Here is a 13014-nt window from a genome sequence, read left to right on the forward strand (position 1 = left end):
TTAGTCGATGGCAAGCCCTGCGTAGACCCTGCTTAGTGGAAGGAGTAGCGTTGCTCATCCATTTGGTCGTCCTCGTCTTCGGAAGAAGAGGAAGACGTTTGTTGCGAAGCTGCACACGCCCGCGAACACAACAAGGTGAGCGACAATTCTTAAGAACAAGGCGACCGTCGCCAAAAGCAACAAGCACGTTTTGAGGATCCAACATACGCAAGCCGATGGCTCGTCGGGGACCTGGACTGGATAACCCACGCTCGGCTACGCAAAGTTCAAAATGTTGTTGTTCAATCGACGCAAGGACAGTGAGCAAGGCGTCGTATCACCACAATGAGGCCGCAGAATGTAACAATGCGCTCGCACCTTGTTCATTAGCTGAGACTGCCCCTCGGCCTACCGTGCTCCAAATACGGATCGTGCCGTCGTCGGCCGCGGATGCAAACACCTCTGGATTGCATGGGTGCCAGCTCACAGCGTTAACAAGCGCATCGTGGCCCTTGAGGACCTCCAGAAGCTTATGAGACTGTCGATGCCAAAGGTAAATCTTGTTGTCTAAATGGACGACACACGCATAGTGTCAAGACCCTTGCGTCTGTGCCACATGTGCCTGATGCTCGCATGACTGACCCTCACTACCCGAAACGACGAAGCTGTCATTGAGGCCTCCAAAGCAACTCATAAGTGCAAAGCGCTCCTGCCGGTGGCTCTGGAAGGCGTGGACAACATGCCCCGCTGGCACATTGACGAGCAGGATGGACTACCCAAGAGCATAACAAAGAAGGTTTTAGACGAACAAAAGATGGGAAATGTGCAGTCAAAGTGTGTTGGCGGTCTAGGGCACGCATAACGCGCCCGCGCCCGCGCTTGCATGGTGTATGTCGCCCCGCCATGGCGTACCGAGTCGAGTAGAGATACGATGGCGTGTTGACCATCCTTAGATATACTGACGGAAGACATGCTGCTTGCCATTTGGATGTGTCGCGAGGATGGCGAGCCATCTGTGTTGATAAAGCGAAGCTGCCAATCGTCCAGTCAGTGGGCCACGTCGACGTGCAACATGAAGTTTCGCATCCAGCATGCAAGAATGCAGTTGCCTAGGGTAAATACGGATGCTGACACATACTTTCTTATCTTGACAGGCCACAATCAGTTGCCGCCCGTCGGGCGTTGCCGCTATGGCGATGGCCATGAGCCCCGTCTGTGAAATGGCGGTGTCATCCTGCAGTACGGACTGAATAACAAGTTTCTGTTGGCAGGTGCCAAGAAATCAGTTGAAGGTGAGAGGCCTGTCGAAAATTGTAAATTAGGCAACCAAGCCAATTCGCCTAGGAAAGGCATACCCCATCCGGCCCACCCGAAGCCATGCGCCCGTCGGGAAGGATGCAAACGGCAGATGGGGCGCGAGTATGACGCTGACAAATGGCCACGTTAAGACCAGCCTGTACATCCCATACGCGGATGGCCTTGTCCGTCTCGCTTACTTCCGAATAAGAAGCCAACATGGCCTCTTTGGGGTGCCATGCTAGTCCTGATACACCTACAACAGTATGTACCAGAAATGGCCCAAAAGAGTGGATGAGTCCATGGCCTCGTCCATCATGGCGAGCGGCCGGAGGAAGGCTGATGCTGCACTCACCATCACTGTGACCGTGCAGCTCATGCAGTTGTTGGTACGAGTCAGTGGTCCAGATGAGGACCCGGCTATCCCTGCAGCAGAAGTGCACGGCACACCGCACAACATTTGTCAGCTTGACGCAAGACTGACGCGGGTTGCCAAGTTGCTATTTCGGCGAGAAGTACACGTACTTGGAGCCTGTGGCCAGATAACGGCCCGTAGGAGAAAACCGGACGCACCACACCTCATCTGTGTGTTTGTTTAGAACGTGGGATACGAGGCGCGGAACACCTACGCATAGCCATACGCTGATGAAAGCTAGTCCCCAGTGGCCTTGACAGCTGCAAGAAGATGAAATCAAGAGGCTGCACGCCGAATGATTCTTGTTTATATTTGTGGGTTTTTTGGCTCTCATTTCCATACGAGTTTATTGACGTGTTTCCAACTATAGCGGGCCATACCATCGCGTGTACAATGATGGTCCTCCAACAGGGAGCATTCGTCCAGCTCAACATTGTGATACACACACTTTTGTCGCTGCAAATCGCAGGCCTGAAGAACAGCATGGCGTTAGCTTTCAGTCAATCATCGATCACAAACAGGCAGCATACAACGAGGCGCCCAAAAATGCCAAGCCAGAGTCCGAGTGATTCAAAGCCTGCGCACCTCGCGAAAGAGATGCAAGAGGCGATTGGGGGGCATGAGAGCATCAGCTGAGAAATGAGGCTGGAGGATGTGATCCACAAATAAACGCCGATCCTGAGGCGAGGCGACGAGTGAAGGGCCTGCTCGAAGACACGCAAGACGATCCCGATCTTCGGCTGATAGAAGCACGGGCACATCCATAGCACTGCCACTATTCGATGCGCTGCGAGAGTCAGCGCTGCTGCTCGAGTGAGGCCCGCGGCTTGAAGAGTGTCCATCTGCAGCAACAGGACAATGGCACCAGGGAGTAATCAATCAGACCCGTCGGCGGTTCATCAGCAGAAGCGCGTTCCATCGGCTATCCGCCATGTTCTTGCTTGGAAGAGAGGTGTGCATGGTTAAAAACGAGAACTGGCACCTACCAGAGCTGGTGGAAAGGGCAGAAGCCGGCTTGTCGCGGCCGGGACTCCCTCTTGGTTGGTTATGGCCCACAATCATGCTCGTCAGCTTATGTAGACGCTGAGCCTCCCTAGCCAATGGAAAAAAAACAGGCGGCCACGTGGCCATGTAGTGAGCTCAAGGACAGACAGGCATGCACGTGTGGCGCGGTGGCTCAGAAAGGAAAACATACGAGGGTAAGGAAAGCGTTGTCATGGTTGAGCGTAAAAGGCGAAGAGCATCCGTTGGTTGGCCCGCTTCGAGGAGGTGCAGCACGCGCTGTTCCGCCAGCAAGAAGCGCACCATTTCTGGACTAGTCACATCTGAGCCGAGATCCTTGATCATATCGTAGGCCTAGCCAAGGGATCAATGCCGGTACCAAAGGAAGTTAATGATGCTCGACAAGCCGCAGGGAGGTGCCAGGTCCACCAGCTGAAAAGATAAGGCCTGAGGGTCCTTGTGAACGCACCTCATCAAAGCATCCTGCCAAGACGGTCTCGCGAAAGACCTGAGCAGTTGGGGTGGCAGTGTCGATGCCTTGCAGCTCGAGTCGCAGAGCTGCACTGCTCTTGCTGGGCAACATGCCGAGGCCAGCAAATCATCAGAGAGAAGCGCACGCACTGTCAGACTGGAGGACAACAGAGCATGCGCAGTGACCGACAGCAAAGGCTCCACAACCAAAACCGTGGCGACTCACCCAAGTCCTTGATCATCGAGAAGCTGTAACACACAGCGCATCACCTCAATCCGCGCAAAGGGGCCTACCAGGCATGGTGCAGCGGAAAAGGCCATGCACATTCGATGAAAGGCAGCAGGCTGACACTCAAAATAAGGCAAGCGCATTCGCAGCGCGTCCAGCAAAGGCCTTTACCAATGCGCGCCGAGCTCTCGGGCGTAGGTGTGAGGCCATTCTGTCCGGCCACTTTCCGGGTCGACATCGAAAACGTTGTCTTGTGACCTAGCCGTGCATGGCCACGAGGCGAACGAAATAGCAGAAGAAGGAAGGAAGTGGCAAAGAAGTATGAAAAGGAGGCGAGAGGCCCACCTAAAACACAGCACACAATGCAGGTTGGACTCTCCAACTCACGCTTATGGTCAGGTGCGCGAGGTTCGTCTGGCCCGGAAGCGGCCGGGCGCTTGGCCTCGGGGCGGGTCGTCTTGTCGGCCGCAGCAAGATCCTTGTGCCGGGGAATGATGAGGAGTCGTCGACGCGGCACGACCCAGACCCTCACAAGGGGGTCCTGGGCAGGCCGCAGAAACCACGATCCAAGAGGCTGTGCCCAAGCACGCTAAGCTGATTGCAACACGAGATGGCCTGCAAGCCACCGCGTCCGTCAGCGTTCGAGGCAGGAAGGAGACTGAGGGCTTTGCCGCTGGATCTGCCGCGTTCACAAGCAAATGCGCACGAAGGCTGCCGACAAGACCACAATAAGAGACCAGGGCACACCATGAGACACCGAACGAACACAACCATCTACCCACCCCAACTCTCCCAGCCAACCAGGTATCTGTATCAAGCGCAAGCAGGAGGGAGCAAGAGCGCGCACGAGAGCCGCCGCTGCCGTTTTCCAACCCCCAAAAGGCCACTGACCGGATTCGCAAAAAGTCAAATGCAGATACGTCACACACCTCAACAACTACAACAACAACAACTCTATCAATCACTACAAAATATCTCCTTTAGTTAAGCTTATATTGCCTTTGGAGGCCGCAACAAGGTCCCAAGAAGCAACAAAAGCACATGGTAACGCGAGAGAGAGAGAGAGAAAGAGAGACAGAGCGAGCCAGCTTGTGATGTTGTTGGTACATGTAACTGTGGGTGCTGAGGCGATTTGTCGATCATCTGCAGGTGGGGCACGCGTCGATTTGGCAGCCATGGCAAGCACACACACACACACACACACACACACACACACACACACACATCCATGTCACATCACTGCCACCATCACCAGAAATGGTTCGGCGAGAGCTAGACCCGCAATTTGCAAAAAGCATGAGAAGAAAGCGATTGTTACGACACGAATACTTCAAAGGGTAAGGTATTGCCCTAAGGAATCTCAAAAGGGAACAAACAGCGGCACACACACAGCTGCGGCAACAAGATGAGAGGAGAGGAAAGCAGGTGCCATCCGTGGCAATGCTTTCATGAGAGAGCACGGAAAGCACGGATGGTTGGTCGAGTTGAGGATCCAACCGGATACCGAGGCGCTCAGCTTAGGACTGGACCGTGCAGTGATAGGAGTCCGCATCCCACTCGCAATAGTCACGATCCTTGCAGGGCCCCTATCACCATCCCAACGACGGGAACAGCCCCGTGCACAGCAGTACGAGTTAGAAGCAGCTGCACGTGCTGGCGCCAAGCAGTAGTATGGCGAAGCAACCCGGACAAACCTGGTCGTAGATTTCACCGCAAGGAACCTGACCGCCCTCTGGGTAGCACACATTGGCATCCGTTGCATAGGTGCAGCGCGCTAATCACAATTCCGGCAGGCATCCAGGAGACAAATGCGGGCCGTTAGAGGTTGGCATGAGCACCAGGGACCCCACCATATTGGCCAAATAATTGATGCGCACGGGGACACCGCCTACGATCACGCACAGTTGGGACACTCCGTCTCCATATAGTTGAAGACATCGCAAGGAATGGGCTGACCCTTGTCAAAGCTAGAAGGAAAACGAGTGTGAACCGTCGGCTGCGCACAGCCCCAGCCTCGGCCAGAAAGGGTTCTACACCAACGAATATCCGTACCAGACCGAGTAGGAGGCGTTGAATTGACAACCCAGACTGCTCGACTCGCAAGAAGTCTCATCGTACAGATCCCGACAAGAAAAGTCCCGGCAGACATCTGTAACGCCCGGCCAAAGTACACGCCAAGGTGTGAACATGTCGTGATCGATGTCCTAACCGCTCACGCCAGTATGTTCAGAGGCAAGCCCAAAAACGAACCGAGATTATAATCGTAGACACAGCGGTTCTCGGGGCAAGTACGCTCGCCGTAGGTTCCACACTTGCCGCCGTCGTCGACATAGCAGGTAAAGGTACTGCTATCCCAAGAACAGTTCAGCCCCGCGCCCTCACAAAACGTTTGGTCATAAAAGTCATTGCAGGTCTACGCGTCCAAAAGCAAACATGTGGCCTGTGATGCAGGGTAGCCCTTGTGCACGCGTGCAAGCTCTAGCTTCACACACACACACACACACACACACACACACACACACACACACACACACACACACACACACTGCACTCTACACTGTCGGGCACCTACGCGCGCTGTGCACTCAAACTTCTTGCCATCGGCCGTGTACCACTCGCAACGGTCGTTTGGACAGATGGACTCGTGCTTGTAGGACGAGCAGGCGGCACCCTAATTTTTTTTGACAGGCATCATAAACATCGTGAGCCCGAGACACCAGAATGCAAACGCGAACGGCATTGTTCTACACTGCCGGGGCCTTGAAACTGACCGTATCGTTGTAGCACATGCTAATGTCCGCCGCAAACTGGCAGCCTGGCATGACATTCATAAGCACAGTCGGCACGTTCAAACGAAGGCATGGCACAGCAGCGCAAACACCAAGAACGCCTTACCCATGGAGAGACAAGTGGCTTTTTCAGAGATGTCTGAGCATCCCAATTGCTGGCAGGAAAAGTTGTCGTCGTTGTCCCACTCACTTGAGCAGCGCGTGGGTGGGCACGTGGCCTCGGTGGTATGCGTGTTGCAAGGCTTCCCGTCGTCTAAAAGACAGGCCATGCCCCAATGATACGCAGGCGCAACCAGAGCCAAACATGTGTTGTTGAAGCCATGCTGGTCATGCCCGACCTACCCGTGTAGCAGAAAAACTGTGCATCGCTGTATTCGCAGCCAGCTGCGAGACAGGCTGTTTTGTTAGCAATGTCACGGCAGGCCTTGTTGGTGCACACGTTCTGGTCCTGATCCACTGAGCAACGGGCCGGACACTTGCTGGCCGAATAGCTTGAGCACGCGCCTCCAGAGTCTTTGCCTACGCGTGAACAAGAATATTGGGGGGAGACTCGCAAACGTGAGACGTGTGTCCATCGCCATCCACACAAAACTGCGCGCCAGGAAAGTCAACTAATGTGATTGGAGTCATACCAGCACACTCGTAATCTTGCGCATCCCACACACAGTTGGCTTCGCCTTGACAGGCGCTCTGCTGACTGAACATGGCGCATGGAATGCCTTCCTTGGTCTCGTAGCACACGTACAAGTTTGCATCAAAAGAGCATCTAATGGCAGTGGGGGATGTCAGTGCGCCGACAAAACGACGGTTCAGGACTTGGCAAATGGTCTACCCGTGCAATAGACACTCAATGCGAAGCAGAACGTACCCATCCATTGCATCGCACATGACCTGATCAAAAATGTCGCTGCAAGATGAGTTGTGGCAGATACCTTCCGCACGACCAGGACTGGTATAGGAGTAGGTGCAGCGAGGATAGGGGCAGTCTGCTTCGCCGTATTGGCTGCACGCATCGCTGCCAGGTGCCATCGTGGTGTAATTCTACGCTCAAAGATAATCCCGTGGCAACACCAAAGGACCAAGTGGGTAGCACCGCAAAAGAAGCGCCATGAGCCAACCATCAAGCTCAAAGCTGTTACATTTGATCGGCTGTTTTCAAAGGCACGTACGCCACAACCCGACTCGGGGCATTCAATGCACATGTTGCCTTGCCATTGGCAATAGGTCTCATTTTCACAGGTTCCCTCTTCCACAAAGTAATCACAGGGCACTGGGTCGTTCTTGCCCTACAGGCATGGCCATACATGCAATAAATATGTCACAGCCCGATCAGCTGAACTAGGTGGCACAAACGCTGATGGGATTAGGACGGCGGGCGGTGTTTGCAACGAGGAGACCGTACGGCACAAGCATGGACGGTAGAAAACCATTGGCAGTCGGAATCGCCAACACAGGCAGCCTCGTCGACCAGATCAGCTGCGGATGGAAGGATCAGTGGGGATGCGTGAAAACATGTGGTGAATCCTCACTTGTGCAAGGCAACACAATCTGAACTGAAGCAGTTTCGAGGTTGTGTCTTATGATAAAAACACAATTCAAAGTACAGAAAAGGCAAGGTCTCGTTCGAGAAGCAGAATAACAAACAATGGAGCCAGTGGAGAGCAAGAGAGAAGAAGCAAGCAAGCGTACCGCAGGCACTGCCGGGGTCTGCGGTGGGGGCGGCGGGACAGGTCACGTTGGAGCAGGAGGTCTCTGAATCACAGCGCAGGCAAAGGGAGCTGGAGCAGTTGCGGAAGCATCCGTTGACGGGGCTGCAGTCCGCCGAGTTGAAATAGAAGGAAGAGCAGTCAATGGGCTCGTCCTTATCCACACAGGCATTGTTCTCGACCTTGCAGTGATCGGCGGGGCAAGTTGAGATGTCAAAGTAATCGCCACATTCAACCCCCAATTTTGAGTTGTAGCAGCGCGTAAGCGCAGAGTCCCAAGAGCAATGGTCAGAGGGACAATATGACTCGTCCCCGAAGCTGAGAAATTTGAGGAGTGAAAGAAAGGGAACCCAACGGGATCAGACAGCCAGGCTGGAAGCGGGGCTAGCCGGAGAGGGCAAAGCGGGGGTGACTGTGGGCCACGTACTTATCACACCATACAGGTTCGTTGATATTGAGACAAACTCCGCCAAATTCCGACGTATTGACTAGGTGGCAGCGGTCAGTTGGACATTGCTCCCAATCGCTGACAAGATGGCAGGGAAGATCCAAGTCCGAAGGCCAGCAGAGCTCGTCGGTGGGGTACCAAGTGCAGCCCGTGGAGGAGGCGGTGCAATCAGATTGGTCATACATCTCTGTGCAGGCCGTTGCCTGGGAAACAAAATCCAAGCGTGCAGTGCGGATCGGTGAGAGACGGTCTGCCACATTGCCTGGCACGGTGCAGGGTGGTCATGTTCAGCATGGCAGGCGAGACCTGAAGCTTGTTCATGCACATGCCATTAAGCATGACGCAGCGGTCGGACGGGCAGGTGGAGTCGGAGTAAAAAGCCATGCATGGCACGCTGTCGCCCTTGGGATAGCAAAAGCCCTACCAAAAAGAAAAAAAAGCGCACGCATGAACGATGGAGCAGTTCAAACCAGCCAGAGAGATTAAAGAGCAGGACAGGATCGATCGAGCCGGTTTGGGACGGCGTACCGTGTTGTCATCATAGCTGCAGCGATCGGTGGGACAGTCGCGGAAAAACTCGTAACAGGAAACGCCTTGGTTTTTGTTGTAGCAAACTTCAATGTCCCAATCCCATTCGCAGGGTCCGACAGCATAAAGGCTCTCATCGCCCATGCATAGGTTGTGTTCGGTGTACACGGCGCAACTAAAGTCTTGACACTCGTACACCTCATAATTCCACAGACAGGACGTCTCCGCCTACCATGATGACACGTGCATGAGGCTGCTTGCCAAACGTATTAACTGGTTGCTGCACTATGTGCGCAGCGGTCGTGTGCTCGAGGCAGGTGCGATGTGGCCCGCTGCATCAAGAAAGCATACTTGGCAATAATCACTGTTGAGGGACTTGCAATCCACGGCGTGAGTGGGTTGCACTACACCGGACAGTAGCCAGATGGCAGCCACTGGCGCAAGCAGACCTATTGCCCCCGCGCACCGGCAAATGCACGTTGAGCTTTAACCCCCACCATCTCGGGACTGGCACCACCACCACCACCAACAACAACAACAACAACAACAACAACAAGACAAGAGTTCTCGATGTCCTGCTTGAACAACAAGCCAAACTGACTTTGCACGATCATGATCCCGGTTGATACCAGTGCCCCACGAGCACGAGGACCACGGATCTGTGGGGGTTGGATGGACACAAGTCTCCAGCAGCAGGCAGTCCAAAAAGCCGCCGTAGCAAGCGATCAGTCGATCAGTCGGAGTCACACACACGCGCGCGTTGGAAAAAAAAAAAAAAAAACAGAACATCACACAACGTTTCAGAGATACACGCCGAGTCTGACATTTCCTGAGAGAGAGTCGCAAACGTTGACCAGATAGTAGTGATAAACCATTAGGCAAATAAGAGAACAGCAAGAACCCGCATCACCAACAAGAGATACACCGACAACTCTCTTGTCAAATGATATTGTCAGAATTTGGTTGTCAGCAACAAGTTGAGCCGGAAAAAAAAAAAAATTTGGCAGCGAGCTACGCGAGGCGCGCCGCGGGAGGAGAGGAGTGACGAGAGAACGAGGTTTTTGAACCAAGGCAGATCAGCGGCGATATGGAGGTATGTGATGCATACGCTTGAAGCCTCACTTGGACCCACGTTGCCGTGGGCGCTCGTGCTGACACCGTGGGCGCGCAAATTGTGGACTTAGGCCGACCAAGAACGCGACGACGATCAAGTCGTGATGGCCATTGACACGGGCCTGGTCGAGAATCTGGCAGCCAGCACCACAGTTGCTGACCGTACGTGAACGCCAATGATCCTGATTCTCAACTGCTGATGACCGTACTTTCCATGTTACTCGCCGATTGACTCAACAAATGTGACGGGATCCGATAGCCGTGGAGCTGGTCATCACGCTGCTGGACGGCACCGAGGTTCCCATCACTTGTTCAGAGGGAAAGCATGCGCCAGCCGAGAGCATCCGGGTAAGTGTCAAGGCGAGGCTACCCGCGAGGCCCCCGGTTCTTCTCTGCCATCCCTCCTGATCAACACACATCCCGTTGGCTATATTGATCAATGGCTAGGATCTGGTGGCCGAGCGCTGCAAGATACCCCCAGAGGACTATCGCCTTTTTGCCATCTGGGTGGCCAGCGATTCACTCCGTACGTCCGACTGGCGCCTGTTTGACATATGCATGATATTTGCTGAACCCCAGCTGCACCGTGACCCTCTGCAGAACTTCAGGTCAAGGATCACCAATCGCCCATCAAGGTCCTCAAGGCCTGGCCCGAGCTGATTCATGATTACACCCAGTACGAACTTACACTGCCTGACCCAATCGCGAAGCTTGGATGGCTTATTAAGGTCAAACACTGCCATGCCTTTTTTGTGCTACGCCTGCCCCTGAACCAGAGTGTTGGCCGACGATGAGACGGAGCTGCCCGTCATTTACTTTCGTCGCCAGGCCCTGGTGCACCTGGCAAGTACCTCGCAGCTTTGTCTCCTCTCAACGTATTCTCGCACCGCCGTTGCTGCACGCCTCCCGTGGCGGTACCATTGACAGCACTCTACCACGGCTGACCATCGACCCATATGTGCATGCGCAACCTAGGGCCATGAACGCGCCACCGAGGACGTGAACACGCTCACCATGCTTGTCCGAGAGCTGACATACAATGTTGTGCGTCGGCTCGCCTCTCTATCTGTCCTTGTCACCTCGCTGCTCTCGACCAGGTCACACTCAATCTCACCTTACTCACTGGCTGGCGCAACCCATCACTAGGTCTACTCTTTGTATCCAGTCGACCGTGAATTGGCCGTGTCTCTGGCAGCAATTCACCTGCAGCTTGCATGCGGGCACGAGGCTACCAAGGATGACGTCGAGTACGCCCATCGGTCCTCTCACGCCGAGCGTTTTAAACCCGCCTTGCCATTCGCTGGTGCTTTGCGGCAGTCCAACCCCATCTTTGTTCGTGCGAGATAGTGACATCGAGGGTTGTCTCATGCCGCCTCACCTCAAGAGCTTCATGGTACGGGTTCTCGCTCGTGATTTTCTGCGTGTTTCTTCTTCACCCGCCCTGGCTCTCCCATTACGCATCCTCACACCTTGACATGGTGGGTGGCTTAGAATGTCTTTCGCCCTTGGCGCCAAGCCGTTCTGGCTGCGCGTGCTGAGCTCACCATTTCGCCCGATGCAACCTTTGAGTTGATGCAGCGATATCTCGAGGTTAATCAAAGTCTACTTCCCGTGTTTTGTCAAGGCCCGGTGATTCTGACTTGTTTTGATATCTCTTTTTTGCGTCGCAGCTGGGTCGCCAATCGCCGCTCTATGCGGCAGTCTTCTTCTTTGGGCAGCTGGAGCAAGATCAGACCGGCATGACGCTACGCGAGCGTCCCGACATTGTATGTTTTACCTCACGCTGCCGAGTGACCTCAATCAAGCAACCAAGTCAACATCTCACTGGGCTTCTCCAATTTGCGCGGCCAACGTGACTCAGGACGTGCGTGTGGGCGTAAATTTGGATGGCGTCCATGTAGTGGATGATAAGCACGACAAGCTTTTGTACAGTCTGACCTTTGCGGATTTTGCCTACAATCTATTTGAGGATGAGGAAACGTATGTGCTCTGTTCATGGCGCGGCTTTTTTTTTCTCACCCAGTGTTTGGCCTCACCCAGGATCCGTCATGTCCATGTTGCAGGGGCGAGGCTTGCTTCTTAATCGAGTACGAACGTCCCGATGCAGACCCAGATACCGCTCCCGAAGAACGCAAAACCATGCTCCACATCTGGAGCAAGCAGGTATGCCCGGCGCCGGCAGTCCGCTCCGAGCTGTCAGTTGCGCAGTGTGTGATTCGCAATCTGGTCCAACGCGTCGGTCTGCGCAGGCGGAGTTGCTGGACACCCTCGTATCAGAATTTGAGCCCATTGTGCTGGAATGGCAACATTTGTGCGCCCAGCGCGCTGCCGAGCATGGTAAGCGGACACCAGACTGGGTTTTCCCGCTCAACTCTGCCTTCTCGCTCTTCTTTTTCTTGCTCCCTCCCGGCTTTCTCTCACCAGATGGTCATGGGGCCGATTTTCTTGTGCCTCGCACCATCACCCTAGGCCGAACCATTCGTGCTCACAAGTGGGGTGGGCGCATGGATAGCACGGGTACGCTTTTAGCTGCAATATGATAGAGGACGGTCTGCGCGATGTATTGTCTATTTGCGCTGCTATTTTTGCATATCGCTCTTTCACACACTTACCCGTCCCTTGGTCACAAACATGATATCATCTTCGTGTCGTAGAGGGACGCTACGAAGTCCAAACGATGCGTCGTCGACGCGGTAGGCCCATTTGTGCCCACCTGGTGCTTATGTGCCAATGCTTAAAAAAATTGCCAGGCTGACCAATTACTCTTCTCCATGCTACAGATTGGCTGCCATTTGAGGCCAGCTTCCGTCGTCGCCCACGCGCTGGAACCGCTACCGCTGGTCCCCAGACGCAACAACCCGCTGCTGTGGCCGCCCCACCAGTGGAGCTTGAACAGCGATCAACTGAGTCGGTCGGTGGGCTGCTGGACAGCAATGGCCGTAACGTCAATTTCCTCTTGCTCATGCTGCTCGGTCTTTGGCACCCTGTAGGATGTCTCCACGACGCAGACAGTGCAAACTGCTGAGCTGTAGCCTTTG

The 13014-nt window shown here is 54.3% G+C and overlaps 3 protein-coding genes across 3 annotated transcripts; 1 reads left to right on the forward strand and 2 right to left on the reverse strand.

Annotated features, from left to right (window-relative positions):
* Positions 1-32: 32 nt before the first annotated feature.
* MONBRDRAFT_9056 (uncharacterized protein) lies at positions 33-7210 on the reverse strand (the record flags this gene model as incomplete). Its single annotated transcript, XM_001746697.1, has 15 exons — positions 33-109; positions 358-546; positions 622-751; positions 1118-1240; positions 1631-1701; positions 2071-2161; positions 2276-2532; positions 3780-3933; positions 5087-5166; positions 5643-5805; positions 5965-6063; positions 6164-6207; positions 6524-6700; positions 6814-6947; positions 7050-7210. 15 exons carry the CDS (start codon positions 7208-7210, stop codon positions 33-35), a joined length of 1950 nt encoding a protein of 649 aa, XP_001746749.1.
* A 334-nt stretch (positions 7211-7544) lies between these two features.
* MONBRDRAFT_9057 (uncharacterized protein) lies at positions 7545-9007 on the reverse strand (the record flags this gene model as incomplete). The annotated part of the gene is made up of 4 exons (XM_001746698.1): positions 7545-7657; positions 7871-8205; positions 8315-8538; positions 8864-9007. The coding sequence occupies 4 exons, from the start codon at positions 9005-9007 to the stop codon at positions 7545-7547; spliced, it is 816 nt and encodes a 271-aa protein (XP_001746750.1).
* A 1073-nt stretch (positions 9008-10080) lies between these two features.
* On the forward strand, positions 10081-13008 carry MONBRDRAFT_26295 (uncharacterized protein; the record flags this gene model as incomplete). The annotated part of the gene is made up of 17 exons (XM_001746576.1): positions 10081-10138; positions 10236-10324; positions 10424-10502; positions 10577-10652; positions 10753-10810; positions 10952-11020; positions 11123-11223; positions 11294-11369; positions 11468-11566; positions 11647-11742; positions 11838-11956; positions 12040-12139; positions 12226-12313; positions 12401-12493; positions 12631-12669; positions 12757-12887; positions 12967-13008. The coding sequence occupies 17 exons, from the start codon at positions 10081-10083 to the stop codon at positions 13006-13008; spliced, it is 1413 nt and encodes a 470-aa protein (XP_001746628.1).
* Between the last annotated feature and the right edge of the window lie 6 nt (positions 13009-13014).

This window comes from Monosiga brevicollis, genomic scaffold (assembly GCF_000002865.3).
Source record: "Monosiga brevicollis MX1 MONBRscaffold_13 genomic scaffold, whole genome shotgun sequence".
Lineage (NCBI taxonomy): Eukaryota > Choanoflagellata > Craspedida > Salpingoecidae > Monosiga > Monosiga brevicollis.